Below are 21,995 nucleotides of genomic sequence, written 5' to 3' on the forward strand. Positions count from 1 at the left end.
AACAAAGATAATTTTCTGTCAAATGACTTTTAAAAATATATTGTTGAGATATGTTTCTGTGATTTAAAAGAAAGCTGATTTTCCTTAATGTTTGATTTAATATAACATATTCAAACACACATTATCCTTAGCTTTCTTGATGATGACAGAAAAAAATGTTTGTACAGATGAAGTGAAGAGGCACTTGATGAGGGTTTTTGTTTATCTCTAATTGAGGCTCATCTCTTGGAACGCCTCTGCTCGCTATATTTGTCTTGGGTGTGTCTATTCTGGGGAGTAGTACATAAACCCCCCAAGGTCTCGACACATTACAGTTCCCAACTGACAAAGACAAGATGACCAGTCTCTCTGCTAAAGACAAGGATGTCGTCAAGGCATTCTGGGCCAAGATCTCTTCCAAGGCAACAGATATTGGAGCAGATGCTCTTGGCAGGTGATTATGACATTCAATGGTTCTCTACAAATGTAAATGAAGTTTTATTTTTGTGCTCTGATTCACCACCTTTACGGATTTCCCCTCAGGATGCTGGTGGTCTACCCTCAGACCAAGACCTACTTCGCCCACTGGAAGGACCTGAGCCCCGGCTCTGCCCCGGTGAAGAAGCACGGACAGACTGTGATGGGAGGAGTTGCTGAAGCTGTGGGCAAAATCGACAATCTGACTGCTGGTCTCCTGAACCTCAGTGAGCTGCATGCTTTCACTCTGAGAGTGGATCCTGCCAACTTCAAGGTGAGGATCTAAAGCTTGTAAAGCTTCTCTGTCTGTGACTCAGAAGGGCCTTTTTTGTTCTTGGAAATACTATTTGTTGAAAGATAATACTTCTTTATTTACTTGTTGAGATGCAGGAGCCAGAGCTTAACATTCATCTTTCTTTTTCCACCACAGATTCTCTCCCACAACATCCTGGTGGTGCTGGCCATCATGTTCCCCAATGACTTCACCCCTGAGGTGCATGTGGCCATGGACAAGTTCCTGGCTGCTTTGGCTCTGGCTCTGGCTGAGAAGTACAGATAAACAACACAAAGTCCAAGTCATTGAAGAAGAGAGTGTTTGCGCTTTCTCTGCCAATGATCAATAAATGCATGGTTGCAAAACATTAAGAATGTTGTCTTCATAATTTGGGGGGGTTTTAAGTTGTTAGTAATTTATAGTCATAAATTGGCATTTAAGAATATATTAATAATTTTAGAGTGTTACGTTTGTCATGACTCAAGAGATAACATGAAATTGACAAGAAAATTTTGGCTTAATATTAATAAAACCTGGTTTTTTTTTAGTAAATAGAAAATGGACTTGTAAATAATAATAACTTTAATAGGGTATGATTAATCACATCATGAAAATCAAGTCTTTATTACAAAATAACATTGATTTTTACTTCAAAGCCATAAAACAATTCAATGTGCTTCATGTTAAATCGTAATCATATATTTTACATTATTACTGTAGTGGAATTTTAATGGATGAAATGACATCTGTACTACATTTTACATAACAGAAGTATAATATATATCCAGTGTTTCGCACTAATGATGTAAAAATAATTACAAATGTTTGGTAAATTCTTGGCAAAAAAAAACCACTGGAAACACAAATGGGGAAGTTAGTTTATAGCTAAAAACCTGAATCCTTCGTACCTCAGAAAGGCAAGAACAACAACAAATGTTACCTAACGGTAATCAAAGCAAAAGGTTTCCACCTCCACAACTATACAAAGAAAACAACAACAAAAAAAACAGGACTAAACAGAATTAAAAATGTATTTAAATCTTTGAATCAACAAGATATTATATTCAGTTTTTTGTATTTATAGAAATCAAAATAAAAACTTGGCAATGCCGGCAGAAAAATGGTTTTCTTGTGAACATTTTAGTGTTAATTTACCAATTGTGCCTCACAGTATTGCTGCTTTAAACCTTTTGTACATAGAAGATTTAATAAAAGAGTTACCGCTTACATTTTACAGTTTTACAGTTTTGCTGCAAAGTAAGAATAAAGTGAAAATTAAAATCAATTAAAGTGAAGTTTAAGCAGTTTCACCTTATGATACTGCTTAAAGTTGCGTAGCCTACTACTGGATCAGCATTTTTGAGTTCTCCACTCTAAAATATAAAAAAAAAGTTATTTGATCATCCCTTTTACATTCTCCTCTTACTTTCATCTTAAGTTTGTTTTATTTATTACAGGAATAAAACATTTTGTTAATTTTAAACATTTTCGAATTAGTTTTCTCCTGTTTTTTTTAAAGATGATTTACAGGAAACAACATCAAGTTTAAAATGCATTTTGTTGTAACTTAAAAAAATTATATATATATATATATATATAAATATATACATCGGAAAAAAAATCAGTAATCAGACACAGACACCAGTGTAAGTGTGCTTCAGTTTGTATTTTTTATTGGTCAATTGGAGAGAAATTCGGTTGCTCCTTAGTGGTACTGCCTCCGGAGGGAAGACACCACCACGGCCAGGAACTTCTGGAAAGCTGCCTGGACGTCGCAGGTGAAATCTGGTCCCATCTGAGCGGCGACCACAATCGTCAGGCAGTCTGCCAGGAGCTGCAAAGCATCAAACATCAGAAAATCATCCAAGGCTTGTGACGGCTGATGACAGTGCGCCTCATTCTGTCCTCTGTACCTTAAAATTGTCGGGGTCCACATGCAGTTTCTCGGAGTGCAGCACGCTCAGATCTGCGTAAGTCTGCTTGATGTCATCCATGTTCTTCACGGCCAGCTCCAGACCCGACAGGACAACCTTTCCGTGTGCTGCGACCTTTGGGTTGGAGGTGATGGCGGCGGCGTTGTAGAGGTTTCCAAAGCTGCCAAAGTACCTCTGAGTCCAGGGGTAGACGATCAGACACCTGAGGAAACGTGAGGAAATGAGAGCAAGGACTAAATAACAGAAAGGTGAACCGAGAGACCAAACCTGGAGAGAGCAGCAGGTCCAACAACATCCTTGTCTATCCTGGAGAAGATGTCCTGGATGGTGGCGCGCTCAAAGTCTGTCCATTCAACCATGTTGACAGCTACTGATTTTACTGTCACAAGCCTAGTGCTCGCTGGTGCGATTCCTGCAGCTTTTAAAGGAAAGCGCCTCCTCTCAAAACCCTGAGATGAAAGGGCGTTGGACTTAGAGGCAGAACATGGTGTGATGTAGATTTACAGTAGAACATGATAAGAGGAGGGCGTAACATTCACAGGCAGAATAATGTAAATGTCAAATAGTTTTTAAAGCCGAATGAAAAAAACAAAACAAATCGGAATACAATTCAAACAGCAGATGTGTAAATTCCTGAATTTTAAGCTTTATTCAAGGAAAGGTCTGATTAAAAGAAAGATGAATGTCATATTATTAATGTCATCCAATCAAGTAGTTGTACACACTGAGCTTTGAGCAGTACAACCGCAGAACATTTGGTTTTTTAACAATCATTTCTTGCAGATTTATGGGAAGATGGATGGTTACAATAAAATACAGTTAATACAAAAAAAAGGTTAAGTTGTTACTAAACTTGGTGCATTCATTGTTGGTTTTCATCTTGTAAATAAGACTTAAAACAAAACGACATTTACACAAAACATCTTTATTCACTTCATGAAATTGTTTTTTTTATTTATTTTGGACTTTTTCCTGCTTCTTGCCCTTCAATCAATCAATGTTTTTTTTAATTGACAATGTTTACGTTTTTTTAAATAATTTATCTTTTTTCAATTATTTTCAATTCTTTTGACCTTCTGAAAGGTTAAAAGTCAAAATAATTCCAACATACCTAATGGGAAGGTACTTTGCTGAAAAACATTGTTGTATGTTCTATGGAGGTGAATCATGACCATAGAATTTAACAAAATCATTTTTAATGAAGGTAAACCTACTACACTTCTGAATTTAGGATATTTTTCTTATCTTACACAATCAGCATTTCTTGAACTGCCTCTTCACTATCTTGAACCACTGCTGGGTGTGTCTGTGTTGACGTTCACACATATAATACTCAGGGTGTCGACCAGATCACATTAACAAGGCAAAGATGACCAGTCTCTCTGCTAAAGACAAGGATGTCGTCAAGGCATTCTGGGCCAAGATCTCTTCCAAGGCAACAGATATTGGAGCAGATGCTCTTGGCAGGTGATTATGACATTCAATGGTTCTCTACAAATGTAAATGAAGTTTTATTTTTGTGCTCTGATTCACCACCTTTACGTATTTCCCCTCAGGATGCTGGTGGTCTACCCTCAGACCAAGACCTACTTCGCCCACTGGAAGGACCTGAGCCCCGGCTCTGCCCCGGTGAAGAAGCACGGACAGACTGTGATGGGAGGAGTTGCTGAAGCTGTGGGCAAAATCGACAATCTGACTGCTGGTCTCCTGAACCTCAGTGAGCTGCATGCTTTCACTCTGAGAGTGGATCCTGCCAACTTCAAGGTGAGGATCTAAAGCTTGTAAAGCTTCTCTGTCTGTGACTCAGAAGGGCCTTTTTTGTTCTTGGAAATACTATTTGTTGAAAGATAATACTTCTTTATTTACTTGTTGAGATGCAGGAGCCAGAGCTTAACATTCATCTTTCTATTTCCACCACAGATTCTCTCCCACAACATCCTGGTAGTGCTGGCCATCATGTTCCCCAATGACTTCACCCCTGAGGTGCATGTGGCTATGGACAAGTTCCTGGCTGCTTTGGCTCTGGCTCTGGCTGAGAAGTACAGATAAACGTCAAGAGAAGGAAGCATCCGCATCATTACCTTAATGCAAATAAAGTACTTCAATTTCAACAATTTGTTTTGGTGGTTGTTGACCCATAAACAGTCATGCAAAATAGTGCATTTTCTTGCTTACAAAATGATAAAAGATTTCTGAAATTGTGTAATTGGTTTGTTTGAATTCCCTATTTTTGAAGAATCTATAAACTGTACATTTGACAACTCACAATGTTTTCTTGTACAAAGGGGTATTTGAAAAGATAACGTTGAAAATATCAACAAATCTTGTAAGTCAATGGGAAATGCAACCAAGAACTCCAAAAGAGCATCAAAATGATGTTAAAACAAAGCAATTTCTTTTGAAAAATTCTGAATTATTTAAAGATTAAGGCACAAACAGTGGATTCAGCATGCTTTCATTAACTACTGATAAACTTTGCTCTCCATGGTGCTGATTTCCAACCTGGAATATATTTTCAAGTCAGGAAGACTGTTCTCTGTTCTTATCATCCTCTTCTGACTCTTCTTTTCCACGACCACATGTAGTTCATGCTGTGACATGAACTATATGTGGTCATGCTGGCAGGCTCACAGTGCAAAAACTCATCCCAGATGAGGATTCAAACTTTTATTTCAGTTTTTGTTAGATTTTCTCAAAACAACATGAATAAGCAAACTTGGGTGGATTGCTTAAATAGGTGCATTTTACTGTTTATTTAGAAAAAAATACAAAGATGTGTTCAATCAGTCTGCATGGTAACATAAAAAACTCAACTATCCTGATTTATTTCAATTGTCTGTTGATTTAAAAGGAAACTTAGTTTTTTGTTTTAGCTGGGTGACAGAAAAAGGAAATAACATCTGAAAGGCAAGATTTTAGAGATTTGTTTTTTTACTAGCCTAAACAATTCTGTCGGAATCTATTTTACTGAAGCTTCTCAAGAACCAGAATTTACTCGGCGATCCAACACAAAACTGCTGTATCCCTATTTGTCCTTCTGCCGCCCCTTCATAAAACCGATGGCCTCCTTAACATCCGATTTGTTTCCAGCATCTCAGCAGTTCCTCCAGCAGGGGGCGTTGTTTTACATAATTTCTCAAAGCTTTAGTTTAGCAGTGTGTAAGCCTTGTGACAGGTCTATATGAATTCCCCATGGTCTGCAGGGTCTATGATCTTATTATTGTTTAATTGTTGATGTTAATAAAGTTATCTATTAACCCATTTTTTATCTTTGAAAATCTGAGTGACGAGCTTCTTTCTTGTCCTAATTATTAAAACAATTGTCACTGCACATACTGTGAAAGGTTTGTAATTTACTACTTTTTAAAGACAGAAGGTAAAAACTGATAATCTACAAGTTATATGTTTAATGTTCAATAGTGTGCATCACATTATTCACACTTGACAGGTTGTAAATGCAAATTTTTTCTATAATGAATTCCCGGGTCAACATGACGTTTCTGACAAGATGGAAGGAAGGACGCCTGCATGAAAGTACACAAGCTTAAACTATTGCAAGCATTTTCTTATTGCCAGACTTCTATTTCTAACCCTATCTCATATGTGATTATACTGTGTGAGTGGGGGTTCAGGGCATCGTATATGTTTAGTGTTTTACTTTTTATTAAAGAAATTGTTTTTGTCATATGAAGATTTTTATTTTTAAATTTGAAGAATTTCTGCGGACCTAACATGCTTTGTCAATAACATTTGATCTTATATTGAGTCTTTTGTCAACTTTTGAAATGCATTTAGCTGAGGATTTTTAAAACTGCCTGAGAACAAACTCTAATATTGTAGTCTAAGCTAGTGAGATCAACAAATGTTCCTCCTTCCCAGGTCAAAGTTAGTCTGATGCTTGTTCCTTTTTTTCCCATTTTTGTTTTGTTAAGAAAAGTGTCAAAACAATAAAAGCACTTGGACCTATGTACATTCATTATATGCTCAAGAGAAGTAAAGACATGTTGATTTATGAAAAGAAAAAAAGTGAAGCACATTAATTAAACTACACTGGAGCCACCGATTATTTATTTGGGCGTAGTGTGTCTGAATGTCCAGATAGTAAACGTATATTGCATAATCTGAGTTAAGCACCTGTTGACAGCATTTTACCAACATTTCAGACATTTCATTAGACTTCAATATTCAGAAGAAAGACGCAATTAGTAAACAGGCTGCTTTTTGAATTCATGACATTATGGTCAAGTGGACAGAAGAGGAGCGCTGCACCATCAGGGAAGTTTGGGAAAAAGTTGATGTTGATGAGATTGGACCACAAATTCTAACAAGGCAGAACATTATATCCTTTAAAAGGTCAGAATGATGAAGTTCTGAATGGATTTATAATTCATGACTTAATGGGATGACCAGATTTCCATCATCAAGATGTTTACTTGCCTGATTGTTGGTTTGGCTGTTTCAGCTTCTCATCTTCTTGGATGAATTATTGATGCATTTCTGCTACTGATAGGGTTCATATTGTTTACCCCTGGAGAGAGACATACTTTGGCACCTTTGGAGACATTTTCACTAACACTTCCATTCTGAATAACCCCAAAGTAGCTCACCATGGAAAGGTTGTGCTGAGGTCCATTGACAAAGCAGTGAGAATCATGGACAGGATACAAGAGACACATGCTGCTCTGAGCAGGCTGCACTATGAATGTGTGGATCCGGATAACTTCAAAGTAGGCGGCAGACGTTCTGAAATCACTGATCCTGCCAAAATCCCTTGCAGATGGGATTTATCAAGCTTTTGTTTCATCTGCAGCTGCTGGGAGACTGCATCACCATCTCCATTGCCTGCAAACTCAAGGAAGCCTTGAACCCTCAGGTCCAAGCAGTCTGGCAGAAGTTCCTCTGTGCTGTGGTGGAGGCCATGAACAGCCAGAACAAATGAAATGTGGATAAAAACCAGAATGAAATAAAGCTTAAATAAATAAAACCCAGGTTTGAACTTTTTTATGTTAGTGATTAGTGTTTGCTTTGATTCTTCAGGCTCTGTTTCATCCTTGCTACAAGTAAAAATGTGATTTGAATATCTTATGGTGTTCTTGAAAAAAACTGACGTTTTATGTCTTAGTCAACTTTATCCATCTGTCATTAACATTAAAATATTCAACCAATCATACAACACAATCACTTTCTCAGAAAAAAAAAACATTTGAAGTGTGTCCATTTAAAACTGTTTTATGGTAAAATATTACCAAAAAATGAATAATTTGCTTGGAAATATAATTTTTACTAGGTTTGGCTTGTTATACAAATCAATAAAGAAAATGAAAACGGCTGTTTTCATTTTTATTTTGTGCAATGAGTCCAATTGTCCACAAGGAGGCTCTCTACCATTGCAGCATAAATTCTGCTGTGCTCCAAACTCAAGATTTGAAAATTTTTGCAGTTTTCTTTTTACCATGAAAATAAAAATAACTTTTTTTTGTAACTCAAATAATGTGATAAGCTTTAGTCAATGTGAAAAATCCACAAAGTGTCTAGCTAAGAGACTTCAAAACTAAGATGTCAAAATATGTAGGAAATAATAAACCCTAAATAAACCATATTAGCTATATTATTATCTTTTTTAATCTTTTGACAAAGCAATGAATTAAATTTTTCTTTTCCTTGGCAATTAGTAAAGCATTTTGAAGTATTTCTAGGTAGAAGTAGAAGAAAGGTCGAGGTTAAAAAAAAGTGTTGTGTGAGAATTGAGATTCATTTAAAACATACCTCTCTAGTCATCCTCGCTGTTTGAATCTTTTTTTCCCAACATTTTTTTTGATTTATTGCTTAAAGTTTATAATTTAGACATGAATATTTTTTTTAATTTAAAATCTGTTTCTTAGTAAATTATGAAATCAACAACGATGGTTCAGACACGGAGCAAAAATTAGATGAAGAGAATTTTTATTTTTAGAGAGAAGACCAGGGTGAGGGTGGATCATTGGGCCTCAAACAATCTCTGCACTTCAGAAAATTAGATAAATCAAGTGATGCTCCACCGACTGAAGTGGGACGTATAAAACTGACGTGTAATTGAATGAATTATGTGGATGATCCGCTTCGGCGGCCAAAAGAGAAGCTGCAGTTGCACTGAGCGCTATCTTGTCCTTTGAGCGGCGCCGCCCAACCATGTTCAGATAAGAGAGAAACACACCGCATGTTGGCAACAAATGTCACCAGAAGTAACCCCAGTCAGCATGTTGGTATGCACTTATAAACCAGAATGGAATCATTACGATTAAGGATTTTCAATCACTTTTCCCGGACTTCTAAAGACATAAAAGAAAATATTTTCTATACACAGACTTTAAAAGAAAGCGTTAATGTTCCCATAATTATGCATGTTTGGGATGGATTTTCGTTTGTTACTTTTGTCCAGTTGAGTGTTTCTTACAATAAATATAAACATTTTTTGGTCACTCAGTGTGTCTTCCATGCATCTATTAAAAATAACTGTAACATTTCTTATTGTAACATCTCTGTGCTTAAAAAATTCAGACCATCTGGATCTGGGAATGTTCCAATTGTCACCATGGGAATGAACAGGATTACCTTCAGTAAATTCTCTTTGATGGTAACTTTTATTTGACTCCTGATCGGGTTTTGCACACTAGCAGTTCAGAGTGACACATTTGTCCTCCCTTTATCTCCTGTGAGCGGTACATGACATTTGGAAGTGGTCCAAACTTGCACATATCTTGAAGGTGGCTCTGGTGTGCCCATGCCCTGTCGCATGTATAAAAAGACCCAGTTTTCGAACGGATCTTCAAACCGAACAATCAGCAGTCAGGATGAGTCTCACAGCTAAGGATAAGGAGGTCGTCAAGGCCTTCTGGACCAAATTGGCTCCCAAGGCAGATGATGTTGGAGCTGACGCTTTGTCCAGGTAATTATTATCATCAATTTTCACAGAATTTTGTCCTTCATTTCTCTTTCTAATATTCACTTCTGTTTTATTCAGGATGTTGGTTGTGTACCCTCAGACCAAGACCTACTTCGCCCACTGGAAGGACCTGAGCCCCGGCTCTGCCCCGGTGAAGAAGCATGGGAAGACTATAATGGGAGGAGTTGCTGATGCTGTGGGCAAAATCGACGACCTGACAGCAGGTCTGCTGGACCTCAGTGAGCTGCACGCTTTCACCCTGAGAGTGGATCCAGCCAACTTCAAGGTATCAAATCATTTCTGTAAGCAAACCTTTGGGCTGTAAAGGTAACAGGAATTGAAATTCCTTGAGTACGTTTATACGATTTGATTGGACGTGAACAAATTCTTAGACTTAAACTTTCCTCAAGACTGATAGATGAAGTGGAATAATTAGGTTTGGGGGAAATATATCTTTATTTAAGCAGTTTTTTAGTGTGTCATTCAGTTTTAATAATCCTTTGTGGGCTATGAACAGCCTGTTTTTAGTTTGACATTTTGATATGCATTTGTCCCCCTGACCCTTTTCTTCTCAGATGAGTAGAAAACTAAATAAAGTTGCTTTTTTCATGTCTCTTCACATCGTTCAATAGTTCAGCTCCACACCTGGGATTTTTAATTTGTTTCAGGAGACTTGGATCAGACCATAATACACTCTCTCTATGAGGCAAATGATATGTGATATATTTACAGATTCTCTCTCACAACATCCTGGTTGTGTTGGCCATCGTCTTCCCCAACGAATTCACCCCTGAGGTCCATGTGGCCCTGGACAAGTTCCTGGGGGCTTTGTCCCGCGCCCTGGCTGAGAAATACCGGTAAACCAGCAACAGGAGCAGCAGCAACAGAGGATGGTCATTCCAATGTGCTTCAGTGCAATCCATCCCTGTAACCTGAATAAAAGATCAAATGCAAGAATTTGTCCTCTTGTCTTTAAGTACGAGTGTTAAATTTTACAGATGGAGTCCCATAACTAAAATAAACTCTGTAGGAAAACACTAATCCCTTATGTTGTTGTGCATAAATTCTGAAGGCCTCTTCTTTAAAGTGGGTTTGCCGTTGGTCTGTTTGGTGGTTTGGTGGTGGTTGGCTCTGTCACCGCACAGCAAGAAGGCCCTGGTTTGAATCCTAGCTGGGTCGTTTCTGTTGGAGTGTTTTTTTAGACACTACAGCGTCTTCCCAAAGTCGAAAAAGTATGTTTCACATATTGACCCTAAATGTATCTGAGGGATGAACGTGAGGGTGTCAAGCCCCCCGATGGACTAGTAAACTTCAGTGTCTCCCAACTTCACCCTGAAGTAGCAAAGTGGCTCCAGCAACTTTTGTGACCAAGCACAAGAGAATGATGGATGGATGGATGGATGGATGGATGGATGGATGGATGGATGGATGGATGGATGGCTGGATGGATGGATAGATGGATGGAAGGATGGATAGATGGCTGGACAGATGGCTTTGCATTGTGTGCAGTGTTTACATTATGTTATCATATTTCAGATATAATATTGCATATTTTATTTCACATTTGAGTAAAAAAAAACATGTTAAAATGACAGCTCTCTACAGGTTCTGATGAGTACTGCAAGTCCCATTTAGTGTGTCTCTTACCTCAAGTCCAAGTCAACTATCAAGTCTCTTGTAGATGAGACATATGTCATTTCATGTGGGTAAAAAAAAGTCTGGTCCGGAACGAAGACTTAAGATCAAGAACAGGGGTGAAGGATGTCATCGAGAAAGGGATTGAAGCCAAAGCCAAGTGGGCAGGACATGTAGCCCGAATGAAGAACCACGAATGGGCTAAGAAAACAACAGAATGGACTCAGTGGGACAAACAGAGAGGAAGGGGAAGACCGAAGAAAAGATGGAGAGATGGCATCGAGCAGAAGGCAGGCTGCACGTGGACCCAATGTGCCCAAAACCGTGATGAGTGGAGTAAGATGTGGAGGCCATCCGCCAGCAGTGGCGTGATAGGCTGATGATGATGATGATGATGATGAAATAAAAGTCTCCAATATTCAAGTCCAAGTCATATCTTATAGTCCTCTTTGATACAAAAAACATCATCATTATTATTATTATTGTTATAATAATTATTATTATTATTATTATTATTATTATTATTATTATTATTATTATTATCATCATCATCATTATTATCATTGTTGTTTTTATTTTTTATTTTCTAAATCAAAATGATTAGAAGTCATGAAATAATCAAACTTCAAACTGCAAAAACAATGTTCAAAATTCTTGATATGAATTTATATTGAAAAGGAAAATACATTCTTATAACTTGTAGGGTGAGAAATTTGGTTTGAGGATGCGTGTGTGCCTAGTTGAGTTTGTGGCTATAAGTGTGCAGACGTATCCTAACAGCAGTTAAGATTAGACCTGTGCTAGAAACTCTGAGGGTTCTGGGAGGTGCCAAAGCAGTTTAATTAGAAAAGAATCACTCGTACTGGTAAAATATTTATTAATATAAAAGACTGAACAGATAAGAACACAATAGCAAAATATATAGTGAAAATATATAGTTAATGTAAAATATAATAAAACATCTAAAAATAAATCCAAACAAACTTAAACTGGATACTTAAAAAAAGGTTAAAAAAATCTAACTTTACTCAAACATGATTTAAAAGAACAAGAAAATTCTCTAACAAGACCTGATCTCAGTGGCATTTTTTGGAGATCAGATACACAGGAACCAAATACCTATTCTCCCTATGATGCCACAACCAATGAGGCAATCCACTTCCTGTTGTCTCCTACTTAAATTAGCTCCACTTTACTTTACAAAGCCATCCGTCCATCCATCCATCCATCCATCCATCCATCCATCCATCCAACCATCCATCCATCCATACTTCCATACATCCATCCATTTTTTAACTCCACTGTATCCCTTTCGAGGTCATGGGGTAACCGGAGCCCGTCCCAGCTGTTGGGGAAGGTGGGGGTACACCCGGACAGGTTGTCAGTCTGTCAAAGGGCTAGAAGCTATAAATTAAACAAATTTTAGTTATGATGGTGGACATCATGTTGTCCACCATGTTGTTAAAGTCAACAAAACTAAAGTCTGCTGTTAGTTTCAGCTCAGCTCATTAACCCAAAAACTGGGTCGAAACATCCCATACAAAAGAATTTTCTCCCAAAAGTGTTTTTTTAAATGGAATTTCGCAAAAAAGAATAGATTGGAATAATCTTTGCAGAAATCTGTCCAATTCTTTGGGCACAGCCTGTCCTGAAATGATCTATTTATAAGATTTAAGTACTTTTCTGTCTTGTCATCCATGTCACCTTTTTCCAAACAGTTTAACTTTTTGTGAGGAATCACAAACAACAGAGCTCACTTGCTTGACTGGGTGTCCATTGACTAAATCTGTCCCCATGAATATTTGGCTTTAAGAAAACTATAGAAACATCCATGCCATAAACCGAATTTGATTTAGGTATAATGGGCAGCAAACACTAAAAAAGAGAGGCAAATCATCGATTGCACTTACTGTTGCTTTTAAATGTAATTTAAAAAACAATGTTACTGTCATGACCGGATCACGTGACAAACCCAGATGCTGTAACCCGGAAGGAGGAGGCAAGTAAGTGAAAGGGAAAGTAACTGGTTTTATTTTGTAGGAGCCAGCGGATCTTGAGGCGTGGAGCGTCGTGGGACTAGATGGAGCAGATCGTCAGCAGGATGGAGGATATGTAAGAAGAAGGCAGCTCTGGATCTTAGCTTTGACGTGGCAGGAGTTCTTTGGGGGTGGCGTGGCTGGATTTCTTGGGAGGCGTAGAGGAGTTCAGCTTCAGCTCGGCTGGTAGAAAGACTCGGGTGTCACTCGTGGAAGGCAAGACCTGAAGCACAGCAAAACAAGATGAGCGAGGAACAAGGCAAGGGGGCCAGACGTAGCTCAAAGCGGAGTTAAGCACCATCAGTGTTAACGAACTGGCGAAGAATGCTTGAGATGAGTCTCCTTATGAAGCAGGTGAGGGGATGAGATGAGTGGACACAGCTGTGAGTCTGGAGCAGAGCTGGGAGGGGGAGGAGTCTGCCAGGCCACCATGACAGTACCCCCCCCTCAACGACCGCCTCCAGGCGGTCCAGGACGCCGATCCGGGTGGTCACGGTAAAAGTCAGCGATGAGGGAAGAGTCGAGGATGAGGGAACGGGAGACCCACGAGCGTTCCTCAGGCCCGTACCCCTCCCAGTCCACCAGAAACTGGAAGCCACGGCCACGGCGGCGAACGTCCAAAACCTTGGAGACCGTGAAAGCCGGAGCGCCGTCGATGATACGGGTGGGCGGAGGGGAGACGGAAGGCGGGCACAAAGGGCTGTCCAAAAAAGGTTTAATTTGCGAGATATGGAAAGATGGGTGTACCTTTAGAGCCGCCGGCAACTTGAGGCGAACACAGGTGGGGTTGATGATCCTTTCAATGATGTAGGGGCCGATAAATCGGGGAGCCAGTTTCCGAGACGTGGACGGGATGGGAATGTTATTGGAGGATAACCACACCCTCTGCCCGACTTGATACTTGGGACCCTCCACCCTGTGCCTGTTGGCAAAACGACAGTTAGCCTCTTTAGTGCGAAGGAGGGCTTCACGAGTCTGGGCCCAGACGCGCTGGCAGCGCTGCATATGACGCTGGACCGAGGGGACAGCAAGGTCGAGCTCCTGGGAGGGGAACAGAGGAGGAGAGTAGCCTAGAGATGCTTCGAAAGGGGAGATGCCAGTAGCAGAGGAGGGGTGAGTGTTATGAGCGTATTCGATCCAGATGAGGTACTCGGCCCAGTCAGATTTGTTCTGAGCGGCGAGACAACGGAGGCCGGCTTCAAGCTCTTGATTGGCACGCTCGGCCTGACCGTTGGACTGCGGGTGATAACCTGAGGATAGGCTCACACTGGCACCCAGCGCAGAACAAAACGCTCTCCATACCTGTGATATGAATTGGGGACCCCGATCAGAGACGATGTCGGAGGGGATGCCGTGGTGGCGGAAGACTTGGTTCACCAGAATCTTGGCCGTTTCAGTGGCGGAGGGGAGCTGAGGAAGGGGAATGAAATGCACCGCTTTCGAAAACCTGTCAACGACAGTCAGGATTACCGTATGGCCTTGCGAAGGCGGTAGCCCAGTGACAAAATCCACCGCTAGATGAGACCAGGGACGGTGAGGAGTGGGCAAGGGATGGAGAAAACCAGCTGGGGGCGTGTTGGAGGATTTAGAGCGAGCGCAGACGGTGCAAGCTGCGATAAACTCACGTACATCCTTATCCATGTGGGGCCAGAAAAATCTTTTTCGGAGCATGGACAAAGTCCTATGAACCCCTCCATGGCAGGCAATCAGGGAGCTGTGACCCCAGGCAATCACGTCAGACCTGAGGGACGTAGGGACATAGAGAGTGCCATCAGGACAGGATGTAGGACAGGCTTCCTCACCTTGGGCCTCTTTGACACGGGTTTCGATATCCCACGTGAGGTTGCCCACGATGCAGGTAGCTGGGATGATGGGGGAGGGAGGAGAAACGTCATCCGAGCTGTATTTCCTGGAGAGGGCATCAGGCTTAGTATTACGGCTTCCGGGTCTGTAAGTGATAGTGAACTGAAAACGGTCAAAAAAGAGACACCACCGGGCTTGACGTGAATTGAGTCTTTTTGCAGTGCGCAGGTAGGCAAGATTTTTATGGTCTGTCCAGACTATAAACGGGTGAGTAGCCCCCTCCAGCCAATGACGCCACTCCTCCAGAGCCAGCTTGATGGCAAGTAATTCGCGGTTGCCCACGTCATAGTTATGTTCAGCCGGGGATAGTTTGCGGGAGAAGAAAGCGCAGGGCTTCAATTTGCCAGAGGACCCTTCCTTCTGGGAGAGAACCGCTCCCACACCCGTGTCGGAGGCGTCAACTTCAACTATGAACTGTTTGGAGGTGTCAGGTTGGATCAGGATTGGGGCGGAGACGAAAAGAGACTTCAACTGATCAAAAGCTTTCTGGGCTTCAGGATTCCAGACGTACGGTCGTGAAATGGAGGTGAGCTTAGTGAGAGGGGCGGCAATACAACTAAAGTTGCGGATGAACCGGCGGTAAAAGTTGGCGAAACCTAGAAATTGTTGTAGTTTCTTGCGTGAATCAGGAGGTTCCCACTGGGAGACAGCCTCGAGTTTGGCAGGATCAGGGCTGATGCTGCCTGCTGAAAGAACGTACCCCAAGAATTGAATGGACGCGGTGTGGAATTGGCACTTCTCTGCCTTAACAAATAACTGGTTTTCGAGTAGTCTAGACAAAACTAAACGGACATGGTTTTCGTGCTGAACCGGGTCATGCGAGAAGATCAGAATGTCATCGAGATAGACGAATACGAAACGGTTCAGGAAGTCACGGAGGACGTCATTAACTAACCTCTGAAAGACAGCGGGAGCGTTAGTTAGGCCGAATGGCATTACAAGGTACTCATAATGGCCAAGAGGTGTAGTAAAGGCCGTTTTCCATTCGTCGCCCTCCTTTATGCGTACGAGGTGGTAGGCGTTGCGCAGGTCCAATTTTGAGAAGATTTGAGCCCCCTGGACCGAGTCGAACACAGAACTGATGAGGGGGAGAGAATACTTATCCTTGATAGTTATTTGATTAAGCTCTCGATAATCGATACAGGGACGAAGAGATTTATCTTTCTTTTCGACAAAGAAAAACCCGGCTCCAACGGGCGACGAGGAAGGACGAATGTGACCGGAAGAGAGAGCTTCATGGATATAAGTCTCCATGGCAGCCTTTTCGGGCCCCGAGAGGTTGTATAAATGTCCCTTGGGGAGAGTGGCGCCTGGGAGTAAGTTGATGGCGCAATCATATGGCCTATGTTGGGGCAGCGAACTTGCTTTACTTTTACTGAAGACCGCCTTAAGTTCGTGATAACAATGTGGAACGGAAGTAAGATCAATGTCATCGGGGATGTGATCGCTAGATGGGGATACGGAGGGAATAGCGGATTGTAGGCAGTTAGCCATGCAGAACGTGCTCCAATTGATAATGCGTTGTTTAGCCCAGTCAAACTGGGGGTTGTGGGTTTTTAGCCAAGAATAACCCAAAACCACCGGACAATAAGGGGATATAGTGACAAAAAACCGAACGTACTCGTGATGGTTACCTGAAGTGATGAGTAATAAGGGCTTGGTGCGATGAGTAATGGATGAGAGATATTGACCCCCCAATCCGGCAGCGTTAATGGGGGTGTCTAGAGGTTCTATAGGGAGAGAGAGTTGTTGAACTAAGGTTTGATCGATGAGGCTCTGTTCGGCACCAGAGTCAATGAGAGCATGAGTGTCAGAGATCTTAGACTTGAAGCAAAGCTTGACAGGAACATAACAGAAGTCTTTTGGCAAAGAAACAACTGACTTACCCACCCGCGGCCTGTCTTTTAGCGGGGGGATTCGGGAGTTTAAACGGAGAGGGCATTGTGAGACTTGGTGGCCCTGATTCCCACAGTAGAAACAAAGTCCCTCCTCTCGGCGTTTCAGCCGCTCCTCAGCAGACAGGCGTGAATGTCCTATTTGCATTGGTTCTTCAGGGGTTTTGCGAGGAACAAACTGTGGAGGAAATTCAGGCGTGGAAGGCGGAGGAGAGTCAGCCGGAATGGTATTACGCACCGTGTGGGGGCGTTCATGCTGGCGCTCCTTGATGCGTATGTCAGAACGTAAGGCAGCTGCGACAAGATCCTCAAAAGAAAAGGCTTCGGGTTGGGTGCACAAATGATCTTTTATAGCTTCATTTAGAGATCGATAGAAGATACCTCGTAACGCGGGGTCAGTCCAGCCAGCTTCGACAGCCAAGATGCGAAAGTCTATGACGTGGTCGCTGACGGACCGGTTGTGCTGTTTTAGATTTAACAGGCGTCTGGTGGCCTCCTCCTGTTTGCGAGGTTGGTCAAAAACAAGTCTGAACTCACAAATGAAGCGTTCAAACGGGAGGTGTGTGATAGGGTTAGCCGCTAGGAAGGCTTGGGCCCATTGCAGCGCTTTATTCCGTAAGGAGTTAACGACCAGGGTTATCTTGCTCTGATCCGTGTGGTAATATCGGGGAGCCTGTTGAAATAACAGCTGGCATTGAAGTAAAAAACCGCCACAATTTTCTACTTCACCATGAAAAGGCTCCGGCTGGAGACGATAGTTTTCCGGGTTCGAGGCGGAAGCGGAAGTGACCATGTTGCCGGAAAGTGGTGAGGGAGCAGGAACTGTGGGACCAGAGAATTGACCCGTTAATTCTAATAGTGTCTGTGTCATACCATCAAGACGTCGGAAAAGGTCTTGCTGAGCGGAGGCCATCTGAGAAAGGGCATCGGCTTGGCGTCCCAGCATTATACCCTGTTGGTTGACGGCAAGGGGAAGTCCTTCCGGGTCAGCTGGGTCGGTGTCTTGGCCAGTTCGTTCTGTCATGACCGGATCACGTGACAAACCCAGATGCTGTAACCCGGAAGGAGGAGGCAAGTAAGTGAAAGGGAAAGTAACTGGTTTTATTTTGTAGGAGCCAGCGGATCTTGAGGCGTGGAGCGTCGTGGGACTAGATGGAGCAGATCGTCAGCAGGATGGAGGATATGTAAGAAGAAGGCAGCTCTGGATCTTAGCTTTGACGTGGCAGGAGTTCTTTGGGGGTGGCGTGGCTGGATTTCTTGGGAGGCGTAGAGGAGTTCAGCTTCAGCTCGGCTGGTAGAAAGACTCGGGTGTCACTCGTGGAAGGCAAGACCTGAAGCACAGCAAAACAAGATGAGCGAGGAACAAGGCAAGGGGGCCAGACGTAGCTCAAAGCGGAGTTAAGCACCATCAGTGTTAACGAACTGGCGAAGAATGCTTGAGATGAGTCTCCTTATGAAGCAGGTGAGGGGATGAGATGAGTGGACACAGCTGTGAGTCTGGAGCAGAGCTGGGAGGGGGAGGAGTCTGCCAGGCCACCATGACAGTTACATTTATAAAAAATTGCAAATAAAACCTAATTTGTTTCTGGAAAAGTTTTGTCCAGGAGTTTGTTACTAGACCAAAGAATTCAGGCAGATTCAAGCTCAAAAATATGTGAGGTCAACTACATATTAATCATATTGCAAGACATTATGAATATTTGTATATAACCAGTTTAAATCTTCATCTCAACAGACAAAAACTGACAATCCTTTAGCTGTCCTTTAGATCTTGTATGTATTTGATTATTAGTAAATACATAGACACGTGAACATTGGTCATAATAGGATGCAGTTGTGGGAAAACTACTAGAAAATGATTTCAAAAACGTTTGAACCTTTGAACGATTGATACTTCACATGTTCATGGATATTTGAAATAATAAATGCCTCAAGCTGACTGATTTCCTTTTTTGTCCTTGCTGGTTACTTTTTTCGCTACTTCAAGATTTGGTCACATTTAGCTTTAATTTTTTATTACATTTCATGTGCACAAACAAAAGTAAAATGTTCAATGGCAATTTGGCAAAAAATGGCAAAAAAGATTTGTTTAATAACTTTCAAAATATTGTTTTTCTTTGTGAGAGGAGTCAGACGTTAAAATGCATGCAATAGGGATGAATAATTGGATAACAGGATATATGGATAATTGGAACATGGATCATTCATTTAGAACCAAATTGAAATCTTTGAGGAGAAATATGAACCCCCAAACTGCTGTGCCATCCAGATGTTAAGCTTGATTCCATAACTACCCCAATGCCAGACAGAGAATGCAATGGATCACACAAACCATCCAAATATTTTTCATGGATTTGGTCTTTTTATTTAGCAGCAGCTTCTGCTCTTTTTATGCTTTTTATCGATATTTCTCAGACAGAGCCAGGGACACTGCAGCCAGGAACTTATCCAAAGCCACATGGACCTCAGGAGTGAAGTCCTGGGGGAACATTATGGCCATAACCACAAGGATGTTGTGAGAAAGAATCTGTCAAAACAAAGGACAAATTGAAAAATTACTTCAGGGTTTTCACCAAACCTTCCACAAATTCCTCTCAGTACCTTAAAGTTGGTGGGGTCCACTCTCAGGGTGAAGGCATGAAGTTCACTGAGGTTTAGCAGACCTGAGGAAATGTCATCGATTTTGCCCACAGCATCAGCAATTCCTCCCATCACAGTCTTCCCGTGCTTCTTTACTGGGGCAGAGCCGGGGCTCAGGTCCTTCCAGTGGGCAAAGTAGGTCTTGGTCTGGGGGTAGACCACCAGCATCCTGGAGAAACAAGACTGGATATATAATCTGACTAAAACAAGAACTAAAATTCCTGGGAGTATTCTTTACCTAGACAGAGCATCTGAGCCAATGGCATCTGCCTGTCCAGACACTTTGGCCCAGAAGGCCTTAACTGCTGCCTTGTCCTTCGCGCTGAGACTCATCTTCAATCTTCTTTTGGGTTTGAGGGTTTCGATAAATGGGAACATTTGAGGGGTTTTTATGCAAGAAACTGCCCAGAGACACACCCACCTCCCCAATGAGATACGAGCACTTTGAAGGCGTTCCATCAGATAAAGAATAAAATGACATTAAGGTCTGAGAAAATAACAAGGGAAAATACAGATGATTGTTAAAAAAAATTTTTTATAGAGGTCTGCACTTTGTAAAACAAGAAAATGTAACTGAAAGATGTCTTTAAAATGTTTTTTTGACATAATTGTAAAAAAAAAGTTCAAATTAGTTGGCAAATATAAACAAATCAAATAAAACTTTGGATTTGTTTTATCAAGAAATGCTTTGTGTCTTTTGAGACGTCAAAAAAAAGCCCCAAAACTGTTTTCTTGCCTTCGATCAATCTATAACCTTCAAAATTAACTTTATAAGACAAAGATTGTTAATTATGAACTGACATAATTTAAAATGTAAAATATTTTTTTTCCATTTTCAGTGGATAAAGAGTATGAAATCTAATCTTCTGTATGAAATCCGGATGAGGTTTTTTAAAAACTAATGTAGGGATAAAAGTTTTCTTTTGGTGAGAAGAATTTATAAAAACTCAAGGTAAACAAAAAAGGGTTTAATCATAGATTTTTCAATTTTATTCCAACAAATGTTTAGAACAAATATTAAGGGTTCCTAAAAAATTGGATTGAACTCATGAAGTCTCAAATGTTTTAAAAAAGAGATATTTTTCCATGTAGATTTTTAAAATTTGTTGCATTTTTGTGATTTTCTTCCCCCCATTACACCTTTTCAAAATGTTAAATCAATACATTGTCAGCTTCTGTTGCCCCTCCACCCATCTGATAACAAAGGGAGGAGCAGAAATGTATTCTTTAAAAGCTGAACGAACCTTCTGACCATTCAGGACAAGTTGATTAACTGATCAAGCCACAATGGTCACCTGGACAGACTTTGAGCGTGCAACCATCCAGGACATCTTCTCCAAGATAGATTATGATATTGTGGGGCCTGATGCTCTTTCCAGGTGAGCCTTGCAATCTGCTTAATGAATGTCAATCCCCCTTTTTTCTGTTTTTGCAAACACTTTGTTCTCCCTCAGGTGTCTGATCGTCTACCCCTGGACTCAGAGGTACTTCGGCAGCTTTGGGAACCTCTACAATGCTGCTGCCATCGCGTCCAACCCAAAGGTAGCAGCACATGGAAAGGTTGTCCTTGGGGGTTTGGAAAAAGCTCTAAAGAACATGGACGACATCAAGCAGGCTTATGCAGATCTGAGTGTCCTGCACTCTGAAAAACTACAAGTAGATCCTGACAATTTCAAGGTGAAGCTTCATTCAATGCCACAATGCTCCCGTGCTGCTTTATGTGACTTCAGCTCTGATGATTTTTTTTTAATGCTTCTTTTGCAGCTCCTGGCTGACTGCCTGACCATCGTCGTTGCCTCTCAGCTCGGTAAAGACTTCACACCGGAGGTGCATGCAGCGTTTGCAAAGTTCTTGGCTGTGGTGGTGGCAGCTCTCAGGAAGCAGTACCACTAGAGCTCCGTCGCAGAAGCTAAAATCTGTCTCCTTATTTCTCTCAGCAGAGGCGCTGGCCAAATAAAACAATTTACACTAATTTTGTGCTGGTTTCTGATTGTAATGCTGGTCATTGTAAAGAGATAGAACAACATTTTAAAACCACATGACTTTGAAACATTAGAATAAAACATCTTTTATTTCTTTAGGTTAAGATATTACAATAATGAAAAGGTTTTAGAAAAAGAAATTTGGAAAAAAAAATGCTAAAAAAAACTACCTTAAAAATGGGTAATACCAGTTATAAACAAATGGACAAAAACGTTATTTTTTGCAAATGCAAAATATTAATTAGAATTTTAAAACACATAAAATGCTGACAACAATCGTAAATAGAGCTGAAAATCTTTTTTCTTCTTCTTTAAATTCATCTATAAATCTAATTAGAAACCAGAAAAAATACCTTAA

General features: G+C 41.0%; 7 protein-coding genes across 7 annotated transcripts; 5 read left to right on the forward strand and 2 right to left on the reverse strand.

Annotated features, from left to right (window-relative positions):
• The first annotated feature begins 329 nt into the window (after nt 1-329).
• Nucleotides 330-1,101, forward strand: LOC101155030 (hemoglobin embryonic subunit alpha-like). The gene is given in 3 exon segments (NM_001278898.1): nt 330-433; nt 523-730; nt 887-1,101. Coding segments are annotated over 3 exon segments (435 nt in total). The 5' UTR covers nt 330-335; the 3' UTR covers nt 1,016-1,101.
• Nucleotides 1,102-2,386: 1,285 nt separating this feature from the next.
• Nucleotides 2,387-3,043, reverse strand: LOC101154779 (hemoglobin subunit beta-like). Its single transcript, NM_001278899.1, is given in 3 exon segments — nt 2,387-2,564; nt 2,644-2,866; nt 2,932-3,043. Coding segments are annotated over 3 exon segments (444 nt in total). The 5' UTR covers nt 3,024-3,043; the 3' UTR covers nt 2,387-2,435.
• A 985-nt stretch (nt 3,044-4,028) lies between these two features.
• Nucleotides 4,029-4,775, forward strand: LOC101174505 (hemoglobin embryonic subunit alpha-like). Its single transcript, NM_001278905.1, is given in 3 exon segments — nt 4,029-4,131; nt 4,221-4,428; nt 4,585-4,775. Coding segments are annotated over 3 exon segments (435 nt in total). The 5' UTR covers nt 4,029-4,033; the 3' UTR covers nt 4,714-4,775.
• A 1,994-nt stretch (nt 4,776-6,769) lies between these two features.
• On the forward strand, nt 6,770-7,603 carry LOC101159018 (hemoglobin cathodic subunit beta). Its single transcript, XM_004071601.4, has 3 exons — nt 6,770-6,993; nt 7,175-7,391; nt 7,475-7,603. Exons 1-3 carry the CDS (start codon nt 6,902-6,904, stop codon nt 7,601-7,603), a joined length of 438 nt encoding a protein of 145 aa, XP_004071649.1. The 5' UTR covers nt 6,770-6,901.
• A 1,796-nt stretch (nt 7,604-9,399) lies between these two features.
• On the forward strand, nt 9,400-10,543 carry LOC101174997 (hemoglobin embryonic subunit alpha). Its single transcript, XM_004071343.3, has 3 exons — nt 9,400-9,589; nt 9,665-9,872; nt 10,319-10,543. The coding sequence occupies exons 1-3, from the start codon at nt 9,495-9,497 to the stop codon at nt 10,445-10,447; spliced, it is 432 nt and encodes a 143-aa protein (XP_004071391.1). The 5' UTR covers nt 9,400-9,494; the 3' UTR covers nt 10,448-10,543.
• Nucleotides 10,544-19,355: 8,812 nt separating this feature from the next.
• Nucleotides 19,356-20,018, reverse strand: LOC101175238 (hemoglobin embryonic subunit alpha). Its single transcript, XM_004071344.3, has 3 exons — nt 19,894-20,018; nt 19,617-19,824; nt 19,356-19,542 (listed from the first exon to the last, which is right to left on the reverse strand). The coding sequence occupies exons 1-3, from the start codon at nt 19,986-19,988 to the stop codon at nt 19,414-19,416; spliced, it is 432 nt and encodes a 143-aa protein (XP_004071392.1). The 5' UTR covers nt 19,989-20,018; the 3' UTR covers nt 19,356-19,413.
• Nucleotides 20,019-20,877: 859 nt separating this feature from the next.
• LOC101174748 (hemoglobin subunit beta) lies at nt 20,878-21,627 on the forward strand. The gene is made up of 3 exons (XM_004071342.4): nt 20,878-21,034; nt 21,110-21,332; nt 21,420-21,627. Exons 1-3 carry the CDS (start codon nt 20,943-20,945, stop codon nt 21,546-21,548), a joined length of 444 nt encoding a protein of 147 aa, XP_004071390.1. The 5' UTR covers nt 20,878-20,942; the 3' UTR covers nt 21,549-21,627.
• The last annotated feature ends 368 nt before the right edge of the window (nt 21,628-21,995 follow it).

Source organism: Oryzias latipes, chromosome 8, assembly GCF_053564925.1.
Source record: "Oryzias latipes strain Hd-rR chromosome 8, Olatipes_Hd-rR_3.1".
NCBI lineage: Eukaryota > Metazoa > Chordata > Actinopteri > Beloniformes > Adrianichthyidae > Oryzias > Oryzias latipes.